Here is a 25,928-nt window from a genome sequence, read left to right as displayed (position 1 = left end):
CCGGCCCCGCATCACCCCGGCCCCAGCGCGGCTCGGGAAAGCCGCGGCTCGGCAGAGAATGGTCTCCGTCTAACCTGACCGGACTCACATCCCAGCTGACCCCTGGAAAACTGCCTGGAAAACACGCACACACCCCCGCGGGCACGGATTCAACGGGAACCGGACCCCACGGCCCACCAGCTAGATCAGGGAGGAATCGGGCGAGGAAGGGACGCGCATCCCTCGCTGCTGTTCCGGAGACCCTCGGAAATCATCTCCGCAGTGCCTGGGCTGCCTGCGGAGGCTCGGGGCCGCGGGATGGGGCTGCCCCGAGCACAAGGAGAAGGTTATCTCAAACCTGCGCTGGGGGTAGCAAAGGAACCCGCGAGGAACGCGGCCGTCCAGTGCCGCTGGCGCAGGCTCCGGCTTTGCCAAGCCCCGGGGAAGGAAGAACCACACGCCCGTCCTTAGGAAAGCACCGGGACCCGCCGAGGGAACCACCGGGACCCGCCTCGCGTCAGCTTTGCCCTTACCGTAAGGCCGGGGAATTCGTGTCTGTCTTCATCTCCTGCATCGTGGGCCAAGCCGCGGTCCCGGAGCCGCGGTCCCGGTCCCGGAGCCGCTATACCGGAGCCGCGGTCCCGGTCCCGGAGCCGCTATACCGGAGCCGCGGTCCCGGTCCCGGAGCCGCGGTCCCGGAGCCGCAGTCCCGGTCCCGGAGCCGCAGTCCCGGTCCCGGTCCCGGTCCCGGTCCCGGTCCCGGAGCCGCAGTCCCGGTCCCGGTCCCGGTCCCGGAGCCGCGGTCCCGGAGCCGCGGTCCCGGAGCCGCAGTCCCGGAGCCGCAGTCCCGGTCCCGGTTCCGGAGCCGCAGTCCCGGTCCCGGAGCCGCGGTCCCAGAGCCGCGGTCCCGGAGCCGCAGTCCCGGTCCCGGAGCCGCGGTCCCAGAGCCGCGGTCCCGGAGCCGCAGTCCCGGTCCCGGAGCCGCAGTCCCGGTCCCGGTCCCGGAGCCGCAGTCCCGGAGCCGCTGTCCCGGAGCCGCGGTCCCGGTCCCGGTCCCGCTCCCGGAGCCGCGGTCCCGCTCCCGGAGCCGCGGTCCCGCTGTTATTCGAAGGCCGCGCGGTGCCGCCCCGCCGCTGCCCGCCGTGCCGGGCCGGGCCGTGCCGGGCCGGGCCGGGTCGCCGGGCTGCGGGGGGCGCGCCCTGCCCGCCGCGGGGACAGCCCGAGCATCCCGATCCCAGAGCATCAGCCTAGCGTGTGGCTCGAACACAGATAACTGCACGGCTGCTGAGTCTGGCCAGGACTGCGGGTAATGAACTACTGTAGGGCGGCACTGGAAAAACATCCTTGTTGTGGTTTCTGCACTGTAGGATGTGAGTGTAGAATGAGATTAGGATGAAGTGTGTAATTTACAAATAAAACTTTCTGATTATTTGCAAACCCTCTGACTTTGTACATTCCTTTCGACCGTGAGTATTTATGAATCTTAGCTGCTTGCTTCCCCTTAGCTGGGGAAGGAATCATCACACCTTTTCTGTCCCCTTGTCCTCTAGGCCCTATGGGACATGATCGAAGGGGTGACAAAGGACAGACAGGTGGGTGTACTCCCCCCACCAGGGCATGGCTCCCCCATCACATCCATTCTGTGTCCAACAGAGAACAGTGGAGACAGGCACTGGGTGAACGTGGCTTCATCTATTGTGGCAAAAAATAATAGTAATTAAAAACAAACAAACAAACAAACAAAAAAACCCCCCAAAACCATAATCAAACAACTAAAATAAAGGCCTAAACATGTAAAACGGAGAAAGGATGGTTTTGGAGCCACCAGGCCCCAAAAAGGCATCACATCTGCCTGGCTTCAGCCACACATCTTGATGACCTGGCACATGGTGCTGACCAGGGTCTCCTTGCAGCAGCTGTTCCCTTGGTGCTTGTCCCTGTGCAAGGCAGCGTCCAGCTGACACAGCCTGCTCCCCACGCACACCCACACACACCCACACACACCCACACACACCCACGAGGAGGAGAAAGCCTCAAGCAATGTAGGTGGGCTCAATGTGCCAATGATGTGCGCCTTGGCATTTAGTAGGAAACAGGATATCTGTCCAAGTTCTGTGGCAGCAGCATGGGGAGGGAAGGGATATAAAGAGGAAAAAAAACAATCAGGAAATAAACCAAAAACAACCCAAAGCGCTGAAGCAGCAGTGGTGGGGGCAGGTTCAGGGGATGCCAAACTGTACAACCAGTTCTTCTTTGGCGTTGACACGGATCTGTGAGAGCGCACTGAAGGCATAGGCGGCTATCTGGGACACCTGCAGGCACGAAGACATGGTTTTGTCACTGGTGGCTGCTGAAACTCCCCGTTATCCCAAAGGAACTGCTGCAAGAGGTCAACCTCCAGCCCTAAGGAGTCCCTAAGCCTGTCCTGGGCTTTGCCTCCACCTCTAACAAGGCTTTAAACCTTACCCTAGGTTTGCCCTCAGCTCTAACAAGCCGTGTCAGGGCTCTGGGCAAGCAGGAGGGCATCACTGCTCCTCCAGGACGAGGATGTGTCTCTGGGGAGCACCGCAGGGGCTCGGGGCTCACCCCAGCCCGGCTCACCTGCTGCAGGTCTGCGAAGGGGACAGGGTCGCTGGCGAGCACTTGGTGTGGTTGGTTGGTCAGAGATGGCAGCAGGGGCAGCTTCTTCCAGTGCGTCAGGTTGTTGCTGAGCATGGCCAGGCGTGTGCTGCGAGGGGAAAGCAGCGAACATCAGTGCCCTGCCGAGACGTGGGGACATCCAGAAGATGGGTGCTGCACCCCCAAGCACCTGGAACCCCCAGGGGGAGAGAGGGAGAGCAGTGGAGCTGCACTCCCAGCATCCAGCCCTCTGCACTCCCCGCAGCAGGAGGATGAGCGAGCTTCCAGCTCTGCCACACAGGCACCTTTCAAGCAGAAGCCATCACATCCAGCCCCCAAACATCTGCCCCAAGGGCTGGGTGAACAAAGGAGCCCTTTGGCCTGGGCTCTGCTGCCTGCACTGCCATCAGCCTTGCCTGAGCAGGCTGCACCCTGCTCTCCAAGATGAGGCAGACTTTCTACATGCTGAGTTCACTACCCCAGGACAAAACTACATGCTGAGTTCAGTCCCCCGGCTGTGTGTGTCCCTGGGACCTGCCTAGGGACACACACAGCTGTGAAGGACTGCAGGCTGAGCAGCCCCAGCTCCCTCAGCCTTTCCCCATAAGAGAGATGCTCCAGTCCCTTCACCACCTCTGCAGCCTCCAAAAGACCCACTCCAGGCTCTCCTTGTCTCTTGTCCTGAGGAGCCCAGGACTGGACAGAGCACTCCAGAGGTGTCTCACCAGGGCTGAGGAGAGGGGCAAGATCACCTCCTTTGACTTGGTGGCAATGCTATTCCCAATGCATGCCAGGATCCGTTTTGCCTCCTTGGCCCATAAGGCACTGCTGGCTCAGGGACAGTTTGTTCTCCACCAGGACCCCCAGGTCCTTCTCCATAGAGCTGCTCCAGCAAGTCAGTCCCCAGCCTGTGCTGCTGCAATACTGAGAGCCCAGTCTGTGATTTTCAATAAGCATCTGGATTAAACTTGTTTGACTAAGGAAAAGAGAGGAATTTTTCAATATAAGACAGACATTGAAGGGCTGGAGGGTGTCCAGAGAAGGGTAAAAGAGTTGGAGAAGGGTCAAGTCTGATGAGGAATGGCTGAGGGAGCTGGGGGCCCTCAGCCTGAACAAAAGGAGGCTTGGGGGGATCTTCTTGCAGAGACAAGGCCCTGACAGAAGGGTGGACTCAAGGGGGGTGTTTGGCTCTTCTTCCACATACACAGGACAAGAGAAAATGGTCTCAGGTTGTGCCAGGGGAGGTTTAAGATGGACCCAGCTCCCTCAGCCTTTCCTCATAAGAGAGATGCTCCATCCCTTCTTCATCTCCGTAACCTCCACTGCAGCTGCTCCAGGAGCTCCCTGTCCCTCCTGCTCCGAGGAGCCCAGGACTGGACACAGAACACCAGATGTGCCTCAGCAGGGCTGAGCAGAGGGGCAGGATTGCTCCCTGACCTGCTGGCAATGCTCTTCCTAATGCCTCCTTGGCCACAAGGACCCTGCTGGCTCAGGGACAGTCTGTTCTCCACCAGGACCCTCAGGTCCTTCTCAGAGATGCTTCTCACACCTGACCCTTACCTTGGTACTCAATCAAAAAGGTTTACCAACAGACTTGCATGTGGAGATTAATCCATCTTCTGACAAGCAGGATCAGGGATTTTTTAGTGCCCACTTACTCACAGGTCCACTTGCATACACAAGCAATGATGCTACTGACTTTTTCCCCTCCTGAGCCACTAAATACCCAGAAAATCTCAAGTCCCTACTCATTTATTTGTGGAGGGGCTTTGGAACAGCTGGAGGATATGGAAGAAAACAATAAAAAATAATAAAAACACAAATAAAACCAACCTGTCCTATGACACCCAGTTATCACTACACATAGGTCAATCAATAACTCTGAACTTTAGCTTATTTCTCAGCTTGAGTTTAAAATAAAATCTAAACCTTTCTTCATGCTAGTTATGATTTCAGCTCAGCTACAGAAGTTACTCCATTTTCACTTCAAGAGCTAAAAGCACAAAGACTTTTAACTTTTCTGTGTGTATCTTCCACTCATCCCTTCCTCCCCCAGATTTTTTCAGTGCAACTCAGCAACTTTCAGCTACTCAAATGCAGCCCTGAAGTATTTTTGGCAGAGACTAAGATTTCTTGTTATGGTAGACTGATATAAGTTAAAAAAATACAAAGGCTGTTCTGATTTATTATGTATCATTACTACTTGCATTTCAGAATTAAAACCTTCTATCAGTCTGATCCAACTTTGTAAAGAAATCATAACAAGGCAGTGTAGTATTACAAATTTATTAAGTTTTGGCAAAGTAGTGTTTCAGCATTGAAAATTTCACACATATAAAACAACTTCTATGCATTAAAACCAAAGTATGGATTATTTTTCTAATTTAAAGCAAGTGCTGTGCTTTTTTAAACATCTCATGAACCAAATTCTTCAGTTATAAAGCTGATAAAAATAAGTGATACACCACTAGATTTTTTTCTTCAACATGTGAAATTCATCTCTTTGGGAAACAATACTTTTTAAAATTGTATCATGAAAGATACAGACCTGAAAAAGGATAAACAATCATACACAAGGCATAAATGTTACACAGAGTAACTCAGACATTTTATAAAGAGATCTGGAAAAGTACCTAAAATAGTGATATTTATTTAGTATAAAATTTCAATAATAAAATATTGCTCATAATAAATAAGAAAACATGAGTTTCGTTAATACTGTTCTCCCCTTAAAGCTCTCTTGGATGTAACAGGATCAGACCTGATCAAAAGTCTAATATTTATTTTGTCCTCCGTATGAAGGAGGCAGGTTTACAGGCTTCAGGTCATTCTTTGCTAGAAACAATTTTATTATAAACAAAACACAGAATTAATTTCAGGGCTCATGCGTAGTTATGGGAAAAAAGAAATAATACTCCCCAAATGTGAATAAACCTTATTACAGTAGATTTTAATACCCAAAATATTTGCCCTTTTTGTTAAACCCAAAGTGGAATAAGACTTGCTGCTGCCCAAGTTTTCTCAAAAGCGTCTAAATATGGGTGCAGCTGTACTTAATGGTTATGAACGCTGTTAGGGACAGTTTGCTCGAGGGGGATGGAAGTTGTTTCCCTTTATATGGGGATGTTGGATTTCATGCCTGCTCTTCCCATCTGCAGACAGGGCAGCTTGGAGCAGTTCTTCAGCAGCTGCTCGATGGCGATGTGGCGCACGTTGAGCTCCGAGGCCAGGGAGTCCTTCTCCTGGACCTGCTGTGCCAGCTCCTCAAACACATCTGCAACAACAGCACTGGGTTAATGCACTTGGTCCCTGCCCTGCCACAGGCTCAGGAAGCAGTGACAAACAACACTGGGGAAGAGGCACACACATTTAAGTGGGATCATGCACAGGAACTCTGCTTTTCCTGGCTCCAGCACAGCTTTGTATGCATTGCAAACCGAACAGCATCACTTCATTTCTACTTATAGACAACATCAGCTAAAGTGGATCAATTTAGAACTCAAAACAAAGCAGCCTCTGGCCTGTATCAGCAGCAGTGTGGCAGCAGGACCGGGGCAGGGATCACCCCCCTGTGCTGGGCACTGGTGAGGCCACACCTCAAATTCTCACATCAAAAATGTTCAGTTTTGGGCTCTTCTCAGCAAGGACATGGAGGTGCTGGAGCGTGTCCAGAGAAGGGCACAGAGCTGGGGAAGGGTCTGGAGCAAAAGCCTGATGAGGAGCAGCTGAGGGGACTCAGCCTGGAGAAAAGGAGGCTCAGGGGAGACCTTATAATTCTCTACAATTGCCTGACAGGAGGGTGGAGCCAGGTGGGATCAGGCTTTTCTCTCAGATAATAAGTGACAGGATGAGAGGAAATGGCCTTAGTTTGCACCAGGCAAACTTAGATTGGATATTAGGAAATATTTCTTCATGGAAAGGGTGGTCATGCACTGAAATAGGCTGCCCAGGCAAGTGGTGGAGTCACCACCCCTGGAGGGATTTAGCAGGCATGGAGATGTGGCATTTAGGAACCACTTGGTTTTGTGGGGGACTTAGCAGTGCTGGGTTAATGGCTGCACTTGATCTTAAGGGTAATTTTCAACCTTAACAATTCTGTGGTTCTAGTCAAATTCTTTAAGAGAATAAATACTGTGCCAATTTGCAGAACCAAAGCAGATGACATAATGAAAGTACTTAGAAATCTCTCTATATCACACATTTCCATGCCAAACAAGAGACTTCAGTTAGAAACTTATATGACAGAAAGGCAATCAAAATTACATTTTTAAAACCAGGCATTTTTATGATAAAGCACCACAAACCCAAAACGAAGAGTATTGAAAAATTCTCACCCTGGATTTGCTTGAGCAGTTTTTCATTAAGTTGCTTTAACTCTCCTAGAGTCATTGTAGTCACTGCAACAATAAAATATGTTATTACTACTATCATACTCCTACCAATCACATAAGCATCCCTAAGCAGACTCCTGTTTTCTCAGTATTTCTATTTGCATCCTAATAATCAACAGATGTGTGGCAGTAAGTCAGAAACAACAGTATTTATCAGTGATTTGAGGAAAGTTTGAAAATTCTCTTTTTAATGTTGACACAGACAAGGATTTACTCAATTAAAAAAAACCCTCTCTTCAATGTCAAAAAGGTGGAAAACCAAGCCCTGAAAACAGTAGCATTCAGAATCAGAACTGCTTGGCACATGTAAATACTATACCCTCCTCTGACTTCAAAACATGATTTTCCCAGTGTAACCCATGAAAGCACATCTGTTTAGTTGTGTGCAATTAAAAGGGGACAATTCTGAAGTAAGTCCTGCTATGTTTCCCAGCCTGCAAGAAGCAGCATCCTGACAGAATTTTCAGCATGTGGCTCCCTGTTTTGGTTATTAAGGTTTGTGCTTTACGCATACAGGAATAACTTACACAGTTTCCACTGAATATCTCACTGACAAATGATGAAGGACAATCCTGGCTTGATATGAAGAGCAGCATATAAAAATAGGTTTCCCTCTGTGCTCCTGGTGAGAACTATAATATCCTCTGCATCATTTAAAAGCCCTTCTGTGTCTCAGGTTGTGTGCATTGATCATCCTCACAGAGGATGGGTACTGTGACAGTGCTCTTCACTGCCCTTGATCAACAGCAGGGAAGCACTGGCCTGCTTCCTGGGATTCCCTCAACCCTGCAGTGGACACACATGGTGCCATGGCTGCTGCTGAGATGCCCTTGTCACCACAGTGAAAAGCAACAATCTGAACACCACAGTGGGTACTGGGCACTGGCACAAACTTTAAAACCTTGTAATTCTAAAATACTGTTTTTAAACTTCAGCAAAGCTGTTTCGGCTGCAGCTTAGCAAAGCTCTCACTGCATACTTGAGAGAAAAAAACAATGCTGCAGCTTTTTTTCAGAGGTTCCTCTGTGCAAAAGGTTTCTACGTGGCAAATTTAAAGTCCTGAGTTCTGAAAAAGATGGGTTTTAGCTATCCACTGGATTATTTTATTATCCTAAGTCTTCCCTTTCAAACTTTCTCACAGCTGGCAGTTGCAGGATGTTAAATTGCTGACAGTACTGCCAAACCAAAGAGGCTGGCAATAGCTAAGACTTGCTACTCAAGACATAATCCCAGCTAAGAATAAAACATATTCACCTTTCTCCTCCATCAGCCAGGTAAAATGGTACTCCTTTCCCACCTTCAGCTATCAATATATCTGAAAAGTCCCTCCTCACACTTTACCACCCTTTAAGCAACAGGAAACCCCTGACCTAATTTAATATAGTAATTAACAGCTAAAAATGTCAAGAATTCCCCCACTTTTATACCCAGTTGGTAGGATGTTACTTCCCCATTCTTCACTATTTTCATTAACATTTTGTCATCTGGCAGACAGACTGGTTCACATGTTTCATATGAGTGTTTTGGTACAGGACTATTTCATGGCACATTGTTCTGATACAGAAGGAAAAGAGAGAAGGAACAGAGCACTGAATTTAAATGGTAAAATATTATCTTATCCACAGCTGGGGTAATCTGAAGGAATACTGGCCAAGCTATTTACAGTTCCATTAATACTTTTTTTCAGTAGACAGCTATGGTGTTAAGAGTGAAAGTATTGCAGTAAAAAGGTACTAATTCTGGCAGTCTAAGTTTTTATCTAACATACAAACTTAATCATAGAGCCTCCAAATGAATGGCACTTAGAGGTAAATACTGCAAAATACAAGCAAAATGCCTCAAAGCTGCATTATGTAGTCAGAAGAAAAAAACCCTTATTGTGCTCAATGCAGATTTAGGCTCCCGTCCCGAAATCAAAGACTGGAGATAAATTCCAAGTAACTAACTTCAGTTAGACAACCCCTTAAACCAGGTCAAGCTTCCATAGTTCCTCTGCTATATGCTGTCCTCATTTATGTAATCCCAATTTATGACTGCAGCAGACAGGTGGTCAAATAGCCCAGTGTATCTGCTTTGATTTATGGCTTTAAGGCTACTAATTCACTACAAATGCAACATGACACATATCATGTAGCAGTTAAGTAAAATCCTTTCATAAAGCATGAGAAATGACTCAGCTTCGCAAGGAGAGTTGTCAGTTTGTTTTAAAAAAAAGGGAGGTTAAAAAAGACAATTCCAACTTTTTATAGTACCTCTTTCTCTGACTCTTCTGACATTCTGATTCCACTATTACTCTGTTTTTCATCACCTCTTTTTCCCTGGAATATTTTATCATTGCTTTTGTTTTCTTTCTCAGATCTTTCGAAATTCAGAAACCCTCTGCTAATTAATTTCCCCATCTACAAATGTAAGAGTGGACATACACCAGTTCAGGACCAAGTACTGCCTAAAAAGCAGGATGGTAACAGAATATACCTCTAGGAATCTAACACATTTCATGGACCCTGATTCCAGAGACACTAAAATACCCTAGCTTTTTCTAAAGATTTCTTCCAGTGATTTTTTTAAACAACAGGAAAACTAATGTTCTGTTATTTTGACCATCACCACAGTCATCAGAAGACAGCTCAGGTATTCTGCTACATCCTTTAAAGAGGACATGTTGGCAGAAGGGCCTTCCCAGTTTCTTATGCTCAACAAATACAAGGAAGAAAACAAATCCATTAAAATGCACAAGGAAAGTCTGCTACTATTAAGATTATTTCACAAGTTTGATCTGCTACATGACCTCTAATTTCCCCTGTTGTTTAGGGCAGGTGTCTGTGAAATGTAATTCAGGGGGCACTGAAGAAGTTCAATAAGAGAGAGGTTTGCAGGAGCTGAGTAACCTCCACCTCCACAGGTAGGGCTGTGCAACTCAAAGGAATGACATACTGAAATGAATTTTCTTGTACAAATTAGACATGTCCTGTATCACACTGGGCTGATGTTGCCCCGGTTCTTAAGATATTCTAAAGCCTTCTGAGTTTACATTCTTGTAGAGAACTTTCTCACACAACTTTCTGTAAACGATCTATTGTTTTGCATTCCTCCATAGAGGCGGAGAAATCTGATGTACTGGTAGTTTGTCCAATGTTGTCAGAGAGGTGGCACATTCACCCTCTAATCCACTGTCACTTTGGAAAAGTATAAATGCTGGAGTCAGAAAATAAACTTCCTCTTTTTCACCTCTGCAATAGCAGTGGTTCACGTTGTGCTTTTGCGTGTCCTGTAGTGACAGGCTACAGCTAAGAGTAAAATAAAAAAAAAAAAAACAACAAAAAAACCCCAACCAAACAAAAAAAAACCCAAACCAGCCAAACCACCCTATTTGCTTAGCTAGGTAGCTCTTTTTTCCCCACAGATCTTACATGCTGGACTTCAGGATGAAAACTAATGCCCTGTGGAGACACGAAGTGGCCAATAGGTATTTGAAAGAATGCCCTAATGCCCTTGCTTGCTAGGCTGTGTGCAAATGGATGTATACTCACGTTCTTCCCTGCTGTGTTGAGGATGTCTCCTGTGAACACTGGCAAGTGAATCTCCTTCAGCTTTTTCAGCTTTCTGGACCTGGCTGCGGTTGGACCACAAAACACTGCTGCAGCAGAAGGTAGCACCTAGTCTGAAATCAGTGGATTCTCTTGGTTCCAGCAGAGTCTGTGAGCAGCTTGAGATGCCTCCAGATTTCCCACCTATCCATTTTGCAGAGTATCTAGGTACTGGGGAGTCAAATTGTGGGAGTAATTTTCTATCAGTCTGATGTCTGAAGCTAAAAAGCTGGTGCTGGGATGGTTTTGAGCTTTCAGAATCAGAGTCTAAATCCTTGTTTTGTGCGTATTGTATGATCCAGTTAATTTTTTTGCTCAAGATATTTTTTACTTCTGCATAAGTACTTTTAGAGAGCTTTGATCGTGGACAGTCCTGATTTGCTATCAAGTGGAATTTTTCAAAGCAGTCTCTGTGCCCCCTTAAAGATCTCGTATGTAGAAGATCTGACTTTGGCACTCCTGTAAAGACACAACAGAAAGAAGTTCACTTACTGCTAATTTTTTAAAATCTTTACTCACAAGCAACCAAAAAAACAAAAACTTTAGTGATGCTTTCCTACTAACACTGAAGCAAACAAGGGTATCCACAGTTGAAAATTTGTGAAGTTTCCCTCAGGCTTGAGTCCTTGTCACACAAAGTGTTTTGTGCACCATAATCTCTGGAGCAAGACTTCAGCGTGTGCCTCTTGCATGGTGACAGAGATAAAGCAAACTGACAACTCCACACATGCTGCATCCCCCCTACACACAAGTGTATAAGCTGCAAAAGTAAAATAAACCCAACTGGGTATCAGCAAGTTCTACAGAACCATCCTGAAGAGCAGTCTGACAGCACTCATACAAGCTCCCATCCTCTCTGCAAATGTTGTGAGCCATCTGCTCAAATACTGCAGGGTGCAGGCTTGTCTCATTTAAGTGGTCAAATAAACTTGGATTTCAGTCATCATTTATTATATTGCACTGGTACAAGCCTGCAGCCTAGATAGGGAAGCAAGCTCTAATACTGTCAATGTTTGCCAACATTAAACTGTCCTGAAATTCATTTGAGGTGTGCTGGGTTAATTTTTATCACAGTGTAATACGGGGCTGTGTTTTGGATTTGTGCTGCAGTGTTTTCATTATCACCAAGCAGGGCTTACACACAGTCAAGGCCCTTTCTGCCTCTCTCACCACCCTGACAGTGAGTGGGCTGGGGGCATGCAAAGAGCTGGGAAAGGACACAGGTGGAACAGCTGATCCCAACCGACCCAAGGGATATTCCACACCATATGGCATCGTGCTCAGTGCACAAAGCTGGGGGAAGGAGGTGGAAGGGAGGGATGTTTGGAGTGATGGCATTTGTCATCCCAAGTCACCGTTACACATGACAGAGCCCTGCTCTCCTGGGGATGCCTGAACACCTGCCCAACCATGGGAAGCAGTGAATTAATTCCTTATTTTGCTTTGCTTGTATGGGCAGCTTCTGCTCTCCCTTTGAAAACTGTCTTTGTCTCAACCCACAAGCTGAAATTCTCTCCCCGTCCCATGGGGTTAAACCATGACATCACACATGATGGATGTTTGCTCTCCTCTTTGCTCATCCTCCCTCAAAGACTGTTCAAATAGCTACAGCAGGTAACTTAAACCTCTAAGTAGCAGCTAGTGATTGACAGATTAAAAAGGAACACAATCTGTGAAGATCTGCAGTTGGTGAGTGAACACAGATGGTATGAGAAATTACTATTCCAGAAAGTTAATAGTGCCCCAGTACATAAGTATTTTCTGCAACTTCAGTGTATATTTATTTTTCCTCAGATTCATGTACACTGTAGATTCAGAATCCAACTCCAAAGTAATAAACATTTTGTCATTTATCTCAGTGCCCCATGTATTACTTGGGAGGTTCCCAATACAATGAAAACCAATTCTGTCAAACAAGTTTGTCAGTGAAAATAACAATAATATACCTGTGACCCAGAGGTTGAAAATGCTTAATGCTGAAGTATTGAAATCAACAAACAATGTAACTGGATCTCTGAATCTAGGCAACATGAACCAACTTGCAGCCATCCTATCTTTTAGCCATTAAAAGTGACTAAAATAAAAGAAAAAACATGAAATGCAACACGTAACAAAATCTGGTAACAGAGACATTTACAGATAATTAGAACAAAGCCACACATTACAAGAAGTCTCAGTTCCAGCTGATTTACTCAAATTCTTGTGGTAAAGTGTAATTTCCCCACCTCAAGTGATTAAACAATGATACAATGTTTTTGTTAAATTACTGAATGCCACAAAATCCCACAATACTCTCTAACTAATCTGAAAAGGTAAAATTTTTAACATGAAACTGAAAAGAAATCCAAGCACTTCACTTGCTGGTATCTGCTGTTTGAAGTTGGGGAGTTCAAACATCTAGAGTAGCCATTACAAATTGTTGATCTTCCACTCTTTGGGCAGCACTGAAACTTAAGTGCATTATTTTCTGGCTGAGTTTCTGAGAGTGCACACAATTTATGGGGCAAAATGTCTAGAAAACTGGAAAATAAAACAGCAGTGGAATTAATTTTTTTCTTAGAAGCAGGGGAAAAGGTAAACTCATGAAAACAGATCCTCCTTCTGTTCATGAGGTAACTATTAGGAGAAATGAAACTCACACATTAATCAGAGGCAACTTTTAAGAAGGAAGTTCTGGAGTAAACTATACTCTGTGCCCTCTGTGTGCAGTTAAGATTCTCACTCCACACCTCAAAATACTTTTCCACCTCTTTCAGCTAACAAATATTCACCAACTTTTCTTAAACTCCACATAATCTTGCAGTACCATTTTACCACTGTCTTTACATAGACTTAAAAAAAACCCCAACAAACATTTCTATTGAAAATAAGAAAGACAAGTAATTTGTTTTGATGACTTATCAGCACCATTTAAATAGAGCAAACCTCTTGAACTCAAGTAGCATGATGGAAACCTTAAATCTTTAAGCCATCAAGGAAAAACAAACACTGTCAAGTGAAATTATAAGGCAAATATAGTCACAACACTATAAACCCTAGAAAACTATAGAGTGATTTGTTAAATGTTACTTGCTTTATCCAAGTAATTCTTCAACATTCTGCTTTGCTGCTGCTCAATGGTTTCTTTTACTTACAGAAAATAAACAGTGGGCTGAAAACCATGTTTTGCACAATTTTCCATATAATAATGCTCAGGAACCCACCCAACAAACACACCCTCACAAAAAATGACAGAATACTGATGTATTTAAAATACAGAAATCAGAATACTGATTTCTTTAAAAAAAGAAATTCCTTTGAGGCAGCTTCATTATTTCAATGAGAATAAATGTTACTTGTCCAGTCGGAGAGGAACATGAGACCACACAAAATAGCCAACACACAAATTGTTACACAAAGAAACAACAAGTGCAGCATGACTTCATGAAGCCTCAACTGAATTATGTCCAAGTCTTAAGCTCAAGGTTATTCCAATCTTTCCTTCTGATGAATTTATCTTTTAAGAGTTCTGAACATTGCTAACTTCTCCATTCTAGAGGCATGCTGCTCAAAAAGATCTGCTTTATCTGAACTCAGTAACAGTGTCTGAAATGAGCAATTATTACAAAAGAAAAAAGCCCCTGCTACTTCAAGAGTTTAAGCTTTGCTATTTATATGCCACACATTAGCCACAATGTCCCCCTTTCTGAGCACAGAAGGGAAGGTTATTGCAAAACACTTCCAGTATACAAGATCAGAATTTACATGCTACCCCTTCTCTTATTCCACTGCAAAACCCCCAAAGGGGTCCTATCTAAGGGATCTTGAATAAAGTAAGGAACTGAAAATGAGCAAATCTAAACCAGTTTTGTAGAGAACTGCTAACAGACCTGCTTCAGCTTTCACATAACTGGCTTGGATTTTTACTTTAACAATCACACGCAAAATTAAAACTAGCATCAATCTCTCTTTTGTCCTAAGGTGACAATTAGTCCTTTCCTATGCAGAGAACACCAAGCATAACCTCCTGGAAGAGCTGAGCAGGGACAGGGGCTAACAACCTAACCACCACACACCAGAATTACAGCAAGTTAGGGTATGGTTCTTTGGAACAAATCCTTCTATTGTGGGCAGTACCATCAGCCTTATGAGGCAGAAAAGATGTCCATTTCTTTTTGGGAAGACTTCATACTCCACTCAGACTACTTCATGTTTTTCCCTTCATCAACTGTAGAAAAAGCTACAATCTGTTGAGCTGGCTTGGACCAAGTGATATATAAAGATGATTCAGTTTTATTGCTTTATTCAACACGATACACCAACAGATGAATAAAGGATGGCAAGATTTCTGTACAAAACAAGAAGCAATACTGTAATTTTAATAAATAGCTATTGTGAGTTTCGGGGACTTTCACAGGTTTTCAGTTCCGTCTCCACATTTCTGTTTGCCAGTATCAACCTCAATCTTTCTTACTTTTTGTCTGATTCTTCAAGTTTACAATCATAAAACCATCAACTTCCCCCCTCCCCCACTCCCCCATTTGCAGGTATGTATATTTGCTCCTTGTCTTACTCTCCAAGAAAAGGATTGCAGACTATGTCCAAGTACACCCTAAGCTTCATGTTTACTTTTTCAGAGTAGGAAAAAAACCCTCATCAAGCAACAAAAAAATCCCATCCAACAACAACCCAGAGTAGAAAAGTTTAATCTGCAGGGGAAAAAAAAAAAATCCTACAAAATTCACTAATATCTAGAAGAACATATCTAACAAGTTTAAGAAGGCACAAATGCTATTAGGAAACAAGCTCATGCCAGAAATCATTCCTCAAGTGCACATGATTCACAGATGATGCCAAACTTCCAGACAAATCACAAAACAATGTAAATGCTTACAATCCACTATTTGTTTCTGATTCTAATAACTCATGTGTCCTAGATGAAATATGAATGTATCACTTCACTCAACAGTATCTTTGTATATTGACTTGAAGAACAGGACTTCCTACCTTAGGCAAAAAAAACCCCTCAACCCAAACCCTGACTTTCAATTTATAAGCTATGCAAGGCAGGCAGTTAACGTGACTCCTAATGCACTCCTACAAAGTAATTTTGTAAATGCATGACTAGCAATCAGGCAGTTTAATACACATTTTTGTAACTTCTATTTATTCATAACTGTAAAGTAGCTGAGAGCAGGGAGAATATTTACCAGATAACCAAGTGAGCAACTGTATCTTAATAAATTCTACCCCATTTTAAGGCATTTGTACTTGAAAGCAAATGAGCTTCCATCATATTAAAGTTTTTTTGGCTTTTTTGAGGGTAAGACTTTATTTCTGCCTTTGCAACTGATACACTGAGAACTATGTATAACTCTTCTTCATTATACAGGCACAGAACTAAAGTGAAATGTTTGCTCATGTTTATATAAAGCTAGCTAGAAGAGTTGTCCTATTTGGACATTATAACAGTAATCAACAAGTCCAATTCAAAAGGAATGTTCTTGAATATCAAGATTATTCCACATCCCTTCACAAATGTTTCCAAAGAAAAAAATAAATAAAGTGATCATCAGCCTGGTTATCTTCAACAGTGTTTTTTTTTCCCATTTGTTTGCTATTCTCTTTAAAAAAAAAAAAACAAAACCAAAAAAACAAGCAAACTTTTTACTTGGTCTTTCAGATCCATCAGTTGGAAATAACGTTAAAGAAAGACTGCATTCCCTTCTTAACATTTTCTAAGGTACTGTTGTAAACTAATTGTTTTTTGCAAAGGTGAATAGCAGCTGAAGTGGAAAATCCACCCTGAATCTAAGATGAACTAAAATTAACAGAAATACTTGTAGACACATGAATAGTCAATAATAAGTTTGTACTATGCCATTAGTTAATTAAGGCTTCTTTAAAGAATTTATTAATACTTATGGGCAAGATTTATACCTGACCATCACTTCTGTCTCCAGTTTGAGTTAGCTGTGAAGACCAGCCAGTGAAGAAATGCTTCTCAGGCATAATTCAGCTCATCTGAAACAGTGAGATTTGTGACAGACACCTCTGCTCTTCTCATTTACACCTGGAGTAAGCAAGACCCCTTGCCTGTGGCTGCCCACTTTCAGAGCCCTGCTCTTCACTGTGTGCCCAGATGTTCCAGCTGCTGCTGCCCTCAGCTGTGCACCTCAGGAGCACTCTGTAAACAGGGATGTGCAGCCAGCTCATGGAACAGCTCCTGGACATCAGAGATCACATCAGCTCCAGAGGGGTTTGCCTCGTGTGCAGGGCCAAGACCTGCAGCAGACAGAAAGGCTTCACAGGACATTAAATGTTCATGTCTATCTATTTTAAGCCACTGCTGCATAGGCTGTTTACCAAGAGTGCTGGAAGAGGGGGGTTCCCAGGAAAGCAGATCCCAAGACCTGCTCAAAATGCATGAGACAAAAGTAGCCCGTGATAACCTAAGAGAACAATTTATCCACATGTCTAAATGACAAAAACCTGATACTCTTCAGCTGTACAATTCTGCCAGCATTGGAAAGCAGGATCATTAGAGATGTATCTCCAGTACATCTGCCTGACAAGATGTAAAGCCACTGCTATTTTTAAGGGTTTACATGCAATCTCATTTGAGAGTTAAATCTTGTGATTTATTAGACTGGCTAGAAGGAAAATGCCAGTGCCATTCATTAACTTCTAAAACCAGACACTTTGCAAATACTAGATATTATCTAGTTCATAAATTAAAGTTCTCTCCTTGCTTTCATATAATTTCATATGATAATGCCAGTACTTTCCATGCATCAAGTGTGCACACAAATCACCTCCCACTTCATTCCTATCAGCTCATTTGTATTTTAGCACAGAGCAAAAATACCAGACAGAACAGAGATCCAGCTGGCTCCTTAAATATGTTTGCAAAAATCATGTTCCTTATAAATTACTTTACTAAGAAGAATTTGCTACTGTATTAAACAAAGCAATGCACTCTGATGAAAACTTCACTACTAAAAATATTATGTCACATACTTTGAAAGAAAAATCAGTTAAATAGACCTAGAAGAGAGTGGAAGTCATAAGCCAGTATTTCTGCAGTCTGGATGATGCCAGGTAACATAAATACTCGATTATCTTGTTTGCATGGACAAACCACCCAAATTTACACATTATAAGAATGCAAAAATGTATTTATTGAACCAGCTCCACAGCTTGGCATTACTCAGTGGTACTTGTACAGCATTCAGAGTAAGAACAGCATCTCCAGTTATGTTCAGACTTGAATTTGTAGTTAAGAGCTTTAGTGGAAACTGCAGCTAATTTCACATGTCCATTCAAGTTTGCAGAAATGAGTCATACCCCTGGCCTGCAAATGCTACCTTGAAACAAGTTCTCATCTGTCTAATCTAAAGGGCAACGATGGAAATTTTTAGCTTTTATTGCCAGAATAATCTATTTTACTGTTTATCATTTCATTAACAGTGAAAAAATAAGGATGTGTAATATTCTGGAACAGAATAAGATCAAACAATGATTCCCACTTCTTTCAACTATGCCTTACAACACATTTTATTTCAGTGAGATATTCTTCTGTAGGGTGTAAAAAGGAAAAAAAACCTGAAATTTGAGTACTTACAGTTTGCAACAACTAAACCCACCCCCTTTTTTTTTTTTTTTTTTTTTTTAATGAACACAGAATGAGGATATTATACAAGATTTTATAGACCTTAACAGGGAAAAAGCTAAGTGATAAGACAGATTTATTTATAACATCCTTGTCTCAGCCTAGAGACTCAGATGCACTAACCTGATGCTGAAATTGCCTCAAAAGCTGAGTCTATCAGCATTTTAAAGGACTATGGAAACCTAACTACTTCAACATAAATCAGGGGAATGGATGCCTAGTACTTACTTACTGTCTCTTATGTTACAGGACCTGGGATGGGAATTGTCATTTGCTATTCAGCTGTTCAGCTCTAAACAGAAATGGAAGTGAGCCAGTGTGCTTGTCAGCCAGCATTCTCCAAGATGTTATTGTAGTTAGCAGCACTGGACAAGCAAAAGAGTAAAAAATCATCTCAAACTATCATATTTTTCACTTCTATTACCATTTGTCTCCATTACAACTCTTGAATGTGAGGAAATTCAGGTTTTTAAATGATTCTGCATTAAGAAACACCAGCATAAACCCAGTTACAGACAGATACACTATGTAAAGAAATATAAAGGTATGTCATAATTATTATAGACTTCCAAGTTTGACGTTCAAACAAAAACATTCAAGTATTAAGATCTTGAAGCTGGAATTTCCACAGGTGTCCAGAGGATCCTAGGACACAGCTGCCTTGTGCAATGCCTCTAAGCAGCACCACAGGCAGGACCCTCTGGCTGCTGCTGTGTGAGGGGTGACACATGGGATACAGGGTCACACAGAGCCACACACTGGTTTGGGTTAGAAGGAACCTAAAAATCATCTCCTTCCAACCCCCTGCCATGGGTAGAGACACTTTTCCCTAGACCAGGCTGCTCAGAGCTCCATGTCACCTGTCCTTACAACACTTCTAAGGATGGAGCATCCACAACTTGGAAATGCTACAGCTGGAGTTTCAAAACACCATATTCAGGCAGAGGATTTTGTTTTGTCGATGTATACATTTACAGACAGTTTTTATACATACACAAGCCTGTATTTTTGAGTTTTCATGCATTTCTCCCCACCCTTTAGGTATCACAGCAGATTTGTTTTTAGTACTCTATCCCTGCTAGCAGAGTTCAATTAGTAATTTTCTCATATTCTAATGAAATTAAAAAGAAGAACTTTGTTTCAACTAACACACAACACGTGATTTCCTGGCTTATGCAAACCAGTCACATATGAATTTAAAACATTTCCTGTTTCCTTCCACTGATTACTACTGTGACGCCTACTCAGAAAAGCAAACAATGCACCATCTCTGATGCTTGCTTCATCTGCACAAGGCAAACAAAACCCAACATTAAAGTCCAGCAGATCCTCCCCACCAGGATATTCTAAACCCCATGTACAACTTTAAAAACACTGTCCACAACCAGCTTCATTTTTCAAAATATTTAGTATTTGATATGTAAATACTTTGCATATTTTTAACTTTAAGAAGCACATTAATATTCTGTTGTGTTATATCATCTGACTATGAACCTTGACACACAAAAGCTAGTTTGGCAACAGAAGTATTTACATGTAGCTGGGTACACTCAGCTTCCCTGAGTGTGAATCCTCAAACTAAGTGAGCCAGGTGAGCCAGTGTAACAGAAAAAAATATTGTCCTTTCCAGAGATATCACTGCTTTCACCCCTTTTAGACTGAAGACCAGAACTACTAAACTCTCCTGAGCATTTTGCTCTTTCCTTGTTCAAGAAAGACTGATGACATTTAACAGGGTTAAGTTTAAACCTGCATATTGGCTTTAGTTATTCCAGTGCCTGCGTTCTCTTTTCTTCTCCCCTTGCTATCACTCTTTCAGTCAGCTTCAGAAAAATAGATCCTATAATCCATATGTATCACTCCTGAATAAATTCTGGGACAGATAGCACAGCTTATTTCCCAGTTACACTCAAACCAGTAGTTTCTGTGAATTAATTGAACTTAGTAAGAAGCATAATCACAGTTTATGTCACTAAAATACTAGAAATCTTATTATTAGAAAAATCATGATGGAGACCTGATATCTGATAAAAACCAAATGTTTTATGACACAGTAGCCGACTTCCTTATTCAAAAATTCAACAGTTATTTAATCAAGACAGACCACAGATTAAGCTTTCTGTATAGCAGTATTCTCTATAAAAGATTGTAAGAGAAGTACAATTTCCCCCCACCCCCCCCCCCCCCCCCAGATATGTAAAATTACCAAGATACTGTCAAAATATAATAAAGTTACAAACAAACACTCCCATGTCAGGAAAGTAAGGGCTGAGCCATGTTGTAACACTAATCCAGAAAGGAGTCATTATTAGAGATGAGGATGGTCTCCAAGTTACCCATTTCTAATTCCTCCTCTTACTGACTCAGGCCAATCAACATCACCATTGAGACACAGGCAAACATGTACAAACATGCTGAACTCACAGATGCCAGGAGATGTAAGGATTCACCATCACTAGATTGCACTGTAATTAAGTGCAACTAAGGAAATTATATTTCTGCACACTTGAGAAAGTCTGTTTCAAGGGTTCAGCTGCATCAGTTCCCAGCACATGGATTTGCCATGTCCAGGTTTAAGCAGTCAGATGCTGCTGGCATGACTGGAAACAGAACTATCCACACTAGTTTTGTTAATAGATGGCCTGCTAAAAAAAGGAAGCTGGGAAGCCTACTTTCCAGAATTTCATACCTAGACTCACAAATTAGAAGTATATTTAGGTCAGAAAAGACCTTCAAGATCATTGAGTCCAACTGCAAACCTGAGATTGCCAAACCCACTGCTAGCCCTTCATCTGTAATGCTCCTCTCCACCCCGACCCAGCTCCTGGTGCAGACTGCACGGTCAGGAAAGATGGAAGAGGTGCCATACATTCCAATTAAGTCAGACAGCACTTAACACATGGAAGTTAACAGGGTGCTGCAAACAGTGGGAGTACTCGAGCATCCTGCAAGATGCTGAGCTGTGACTAATAGCCTGCCTGCTCTCCAACAGCAGCTATTTCCTGCTTCTCTGAGGGAGCAGTTCCACATGCACATCAACACCAAAAATGAGCAAGCCTGTCTTAGCCGTTGCATGAGAATCTTTTTAGAATTGCCTACTTCACTTCCTGAAATACTTAATATATGCATGGGTTTTAATTGCTGCCAGTTTTAAACATGATGCTACATAAAAAGACAAACTATCAGCAAGATCGACACTCATTTGTAAGTGTGGGATAACACATCTACAAGAGTTGATGGAACTTGCAGATGATTCTGTTCAACAAGATTTAATGCATCTGAACTCTATTAAAACATAACCAGGTCAGTATGAAAACATCCAGTATAACATTGGGCTTTAGTGAATCACCCAGTTCATGCTGTACTCAGGGCTGCAAGAAGACTTACCTGAGACACATAAAAATCAGTCTTTGTCACAAAAAAAATACAGGAATGTAGAGATATGTCAGAAGTAGGAAAAGCGTGACCATGGGTATGGCAAAGAGCTGACTCACACAGTAGTTCAGCTAAAAAGCCTTGGAGTGACTATATAAAAAGTCACTGACACAGCCTCAGCCACCTTTAAGCCTCCCCTCCCTATAAGCAGTAACTGTACATCTTTTCAAAGTGGCACACAAAAGACAGACTATCAGAAATTGAGGCATTTTGATGTTAACAAGATCAAAGATGTGTATGCAAAATAAAAGAATTGCAATGGCCTATGTAACTTCAGGGAAACTTTTATCACTATTCTATTCCAAACAGCCTCCTTTTAAAATTAACTGGAAATTTAGAAGATTATGCAACGGTTTGCACAGATTAAGTCTTTCCTCCTATCAAGGCTATTTAGAGCAAAAAAATCCCAAACCTATTCCACTTAAAACACATGATCACTTTGTAAAGTCACAGCCATAAAAAGCAGCTTTGACAATCCACAGCTTATCTCAAACAACAGAGCACAGAAATCATCCAGCAATTTTTTAATGTGTTCTATCACTTTCAACACTGTAATGAAACTTAATTCTCATTGTGTCTGTATGTTTTTAAGGCCTAGAGAGAGAAACATTCTCTCTCCATATTGAGAAGTCTAAACCTAACATTTTAAAGCAACAAGAAAACTCAGACTGAGATGTTGTCACAGGTTAGACAGCTGCTACTGAGTTTTAATAAAAAACTACAGGTACACAGGCATGTCTCTTCTAAACAAAAGCAAAAAACACGGCAATTACTTCTGAAGTATAAAAGTAGTGTTCAGATTGAAATATACTGCCTCTACTAGCAACAGAAGTCTGCTATCAAGAAATGCTAGCAGAAATGATGGGACTAATCACCTAACACTATTGAGATCTTCATATTCAACTGCCTCACAGCAACATAAATTACTCTGGGTAGTGATATCTACATATAATTGGTAAAGACCACTTTATGTAAGGGGAAGAAGTTACTTTGTTGCTCCAAAGACAAGGAATTTGACTTAAAAAAGGACAAAGACAATCTGTGACTCATTCATGCATGAAGAAAAGCAACAAGATGGGGAAATTCTTTACCAAAACAGGTTTAAAATTTTAAAAATACTATTCTGGAGGCCATTCTTGTAGAAAGTACTTCTACAAGATTAGTCTTTTAAAAGATAGCAAGAATTCCTACTTTACAGTCTGCTGACTTTAGGAAGCTTTGATAATGAATCCTGATTTATAATATTACAGATACCAACATTCCTTGAAAATAAAAAGAAATTTTGAAATTTATTTCATAATTTCAAAAAGAATATATGGAAACAAAAATTCCATTCCCCCGAGCAGATGTAGTGACCGTAAAGTGATCTGCTTGCAAAAACCCCCAAATATTATGCTATAAAATTTGCTATTTAAGCTTGCTTTATACATAGATCTCTAATTATTGAGCAAACCGACTGAATAAAGGCAGAACGTGACTCAGATCCCAAGTTCAACATCAGACGTCTAAATGCCAGGAGATGGAATAAACATTTCAGAGGCTCTGAAAAAGGGGGTTCACCTTCACATCTGGAAGAGCAGCACCCACCTTTACCAGAAAAGAGCTAGAAAACAAACTGCTTTAAAACTTTCTGAAGACAGCCATTTCCAAGCGCAATTTCCAACCGGATGGGAGCTTTCGGAGGAGCCGGCCGTGCTCATCCCCGGCCGGGCTGGCCAAGGGAGGCTCCTGCTGCCAGCCTTACCTTCGATGTTCAGCTCGAAACAGACGTGGCAGAAGGAGAGCGTTTCCTTCTCGGTGCCCAGCTTGCAGACGCTGCAGATGTTGTCATCGTCCAAGTCGATGCTCACGAACTGCTCCTCGTTCATAGTGCCCTGCGCAGGGGGACGGCGGCGACAAGGGACGGGAGGTCACTGCGGGAGCCAGCCGGGCAGCTCCGTGCCGCGAAGGGGAGGGCCCGCAACGGGCCGGCAGCGTCCCGGCAAAGTTTTCCCTTTAGAGAAACTGAGGCCAGGCCGCACGGACCGAGACTTCCCCTTCCCTCGCCCGCAGGCTGCCCCGTCCCATCCCGTCCTGCCCCCCAGCATCTCCATCACCAGCTCCAGCATCGCTGCCCCCTCCCTCCCTCCCTCCCTCCGCGCGGCCGCTCCGCCACAGCCGCGACATCCCCGGCTCTGCCCTATCCCCTACCGCCAATCCGACCCCGACCGCTAATCCTTCGCCGATCCCGATCCCGGATCCCGGCCCCGTCCGCTCTCACCGCCCGCCCGGCCGCGCCGTGCTTTGTCCGCCCTCCCGCGCCGCCGCCGCCGCTCTCGGCGCCGGGCACCGCCCGCCGCTCCGGCCGCCACCACCGCCCGGCGGCACGGGGGGCACCGGGGGGCCCGGGCGGCACCCCGCCGCACCCGGGCGGCTGGAGTCGCTTCGGAGCTGGGCAGCGAAGAGCGAGCGGCCAGGAGGTCCGGTTGTCGCGGCTCTGCGGGCGGGCAGGCCGGCGGAGAGCGGCCTTGCTCCCCCCGCAGCAGATGGTGCGCGCCGCGCGGGCGGGCGGCGCTCCCGTCGCGGCCGGGGCTGCCCGGCGTGACTCGCCCGGAGCGGGCTGGGCGTGGGGTGCCGGTTTGTTAGAGGTGGGGGCGAAAAATATAAGCGATGGAATGTCGATTCCGTTCTGCAGCCGATAATAAAACCCGGCCAGGGCTCTGCTGGCGCTCCGAATCACAGATTCTGGGTATGGTTGGAAAGGAGCACAGAGGGTCATTGGTCTCACCTCCCTGCCCAAGCAGGGTCATCGCAGAGCACATGGCACAGCATTGTGTCCAGACAGTTCTGGAGTATCTCCAGTTGGGGAGACTCCACAGCCTCTCTGGACAACATGTTCCAGCATGTGTGTGTTCACTTGCACAGTAAAGTTCTTCCTCAAGTTTAGAGGGAACTTCCTGGGCACCTGTTTTTGAGCGTTCTATGGGATACTGCTTTACCCTTATGAGGTCTTCTGGTCTCTCAGTTTTAATGTGAATTGGTTTCATGTCTAATTTTCCAGCTTCTCCCAGAGTGTGCCAGACCCTGGGATTAATTTTCTTTTCATCCTCAGTAGTTAGTGTCTTTTTCTGTTGGCAACATTGAGAATAAGTTGATCCTTTCATCGGGGGAATTTCCACAATTGACGGAAATTACACTCAGCACATTCCTAAATGTCAAAGTGGGATTATTTATGGGAGAGCTAAGTAATCTTCCAGAGACTCCTGTGTTTAAACACACCTCTGTAGTTTTGTTTCTTGCATTGTGTTTTCTTGAGGTGTTTTCTTTGATTTTCTCAAAAAAAGACAAACACATGTGATGCTATCCAGAGGTATCAAGAAGTGGCCCATGGGAATCTCATGATGTTTGACAAGATGAAGTCCGAGGTGCTGCACCTGGATCTGGGCAACCCCAGTTACCAATCCAGGCTGGGCATGGACAGACCCAGAGCAGCCCTGGGGGAAGGACTGGGGGTGCTGGTGGGGAGAGCCTGGCCATGCCCTGGCCATTGGCAGCCCAGAACCCGCCGTGTGCTGGGCTCATGCCAAGCCCCGTGGGCAGCAGGGCAGGGAGGGGATTCTGCCCCTCTGCCCCGCTCTGCTGAGACCCCACCTGCAGGGCTGCATCAGCTCTGGGCTCCAGCACAGCAAGGACAGGGACCTGCTGCAGCCAGGCCAGAGGAGCACTGAGGGGAGCAGAGGGATGGAGCAGCTCTGCTGGGAGGAGAGGCTGGGAGAACTGGGATTGTTCAGCCTGGAAAAGAACCAGCTCTGGAGTGAGCTAATTGCAGTTTTCCAAAAGGGAGTCTACAAGAAAGATGGAGAGAGACTATTTAAAAAGGTCTGGAGTGATAGGATAAGGGAGAATGGTTAAACTGGCCAAGAGTAGGTTTATATTAGATATTAGGAAAAATTCTTCCCTGTGAGAGTGGTGTGGCACTGGAAGTTTTCCTGGAGAAGTTGTGGATGCCCCATCCATGGAAGTGTTTAAGGCCAGTTTGGATTGGGGTTTGAGCAACCTGGTCTAGTGTGAGGTGTCCCTGCATGGCTGGAACTAGAATATCATTAAGGTCCCTTCCAACCCAGGCCATTCTGCGCTTCTATGATTTTCTGAAAAAAAAAAAAAAAAAAAAAAAAAAAAGCCTGCACTGTGCTGGGGTTCCATCCTTTACTACTCTTAGGCAGCAAGTTGACTTTAGATTTGCTTCTGTTGGAGGATGATGGAGCATGTTTCATCACAGAGCTCGCT

General features: G+C 44.1%; 2 protein-coding genes across 3 annotated transcripts; both read right to left on the bottom strand.

Annotated features, from left to right (window-relative positions):
• Positions 1 to 1,978: 1,978 nt before the first annotated feature.
• Positions 1,979 to 4,577, bottom strand: LOC116183407 (ragulator complex protein LAMTOR1-like). The gene is made up of 3 exons (XM_077790363.1): positions 4,573 to 4,577; positions 2,581 to 2,707; positions 1,979 to 2,291 (listed from the first exon to the last, which is right to left on the bottom strand). The coding sequence occupies exons 1-3, from the start codon at positions 4,575 to 4,577 to the stop codon at positions 2,199 to 2,201; spliced, it is 225 nt and encodes a 74-aa protein (XP_077646489.1). The 3' UTR covers positions 1,979 to 2,198.
• A 293-nt stretch (positions 4,578 to 4,870) lies between these two features.
• C2H21orf91 (chromosome 2 C21orf91 homolog) lies at positions 4,871 to 23,989 on the bottom strand. 2 transcript variants are annotated; one of them, XM_021532398.2, is made up of 5 exons: positions 23,923 to 23,989; positions 23,407 to 23,536; positions 10,520 to 11,035; positions 6,933 to 6,995; positions 4,871 to 5,872 (listed from the first exon to the last, which is right to left on the bottom strand). In XM_021532398.2, the coding sequence occupies exons 2-5, from the start codon at positions 23,528 to 23,530 to the stop codon at positions 5,712 to 5,714; spliced, it is 864 nt and encodes a 287-aa protein (XP_021388073.1). In that variant the 5' UTR covers positions 23,531 to 23,536; positions 23,923 to 23,989; the 3' UTR covers positions 4,871 to 5,711. The 2 variants fall into 2 exon arrangements, with proteins under 2 accessions (XP_021388073.1, XP_021388072.1); XM_021532397.2 differs by having other exon boundaries at positions 23,853 to 23,975.
• Between the last annotated feature and the right edge of the window lie 1,939 nt (positions 23,990 to 25,928).

Source organism: Lonchura striata, chromosome 2 (genome assembly GCF_046129695.1).
Source record: "Lonchura striata isolate bLonStr1 chromosome 2, bLonStr1.mat, whole genome shotgun sequence".
NCBI classification, from domain to species: Eukaryota; Metazoa; Chordata; class Aves; order Passeriformes; family Estrildidae; genus Lonchura; species Lonchura striata.
Note: the sequence above shows the minus strand (reverse complement) of the source record. Positions and strands in the feature narration are given on the sequence as shown.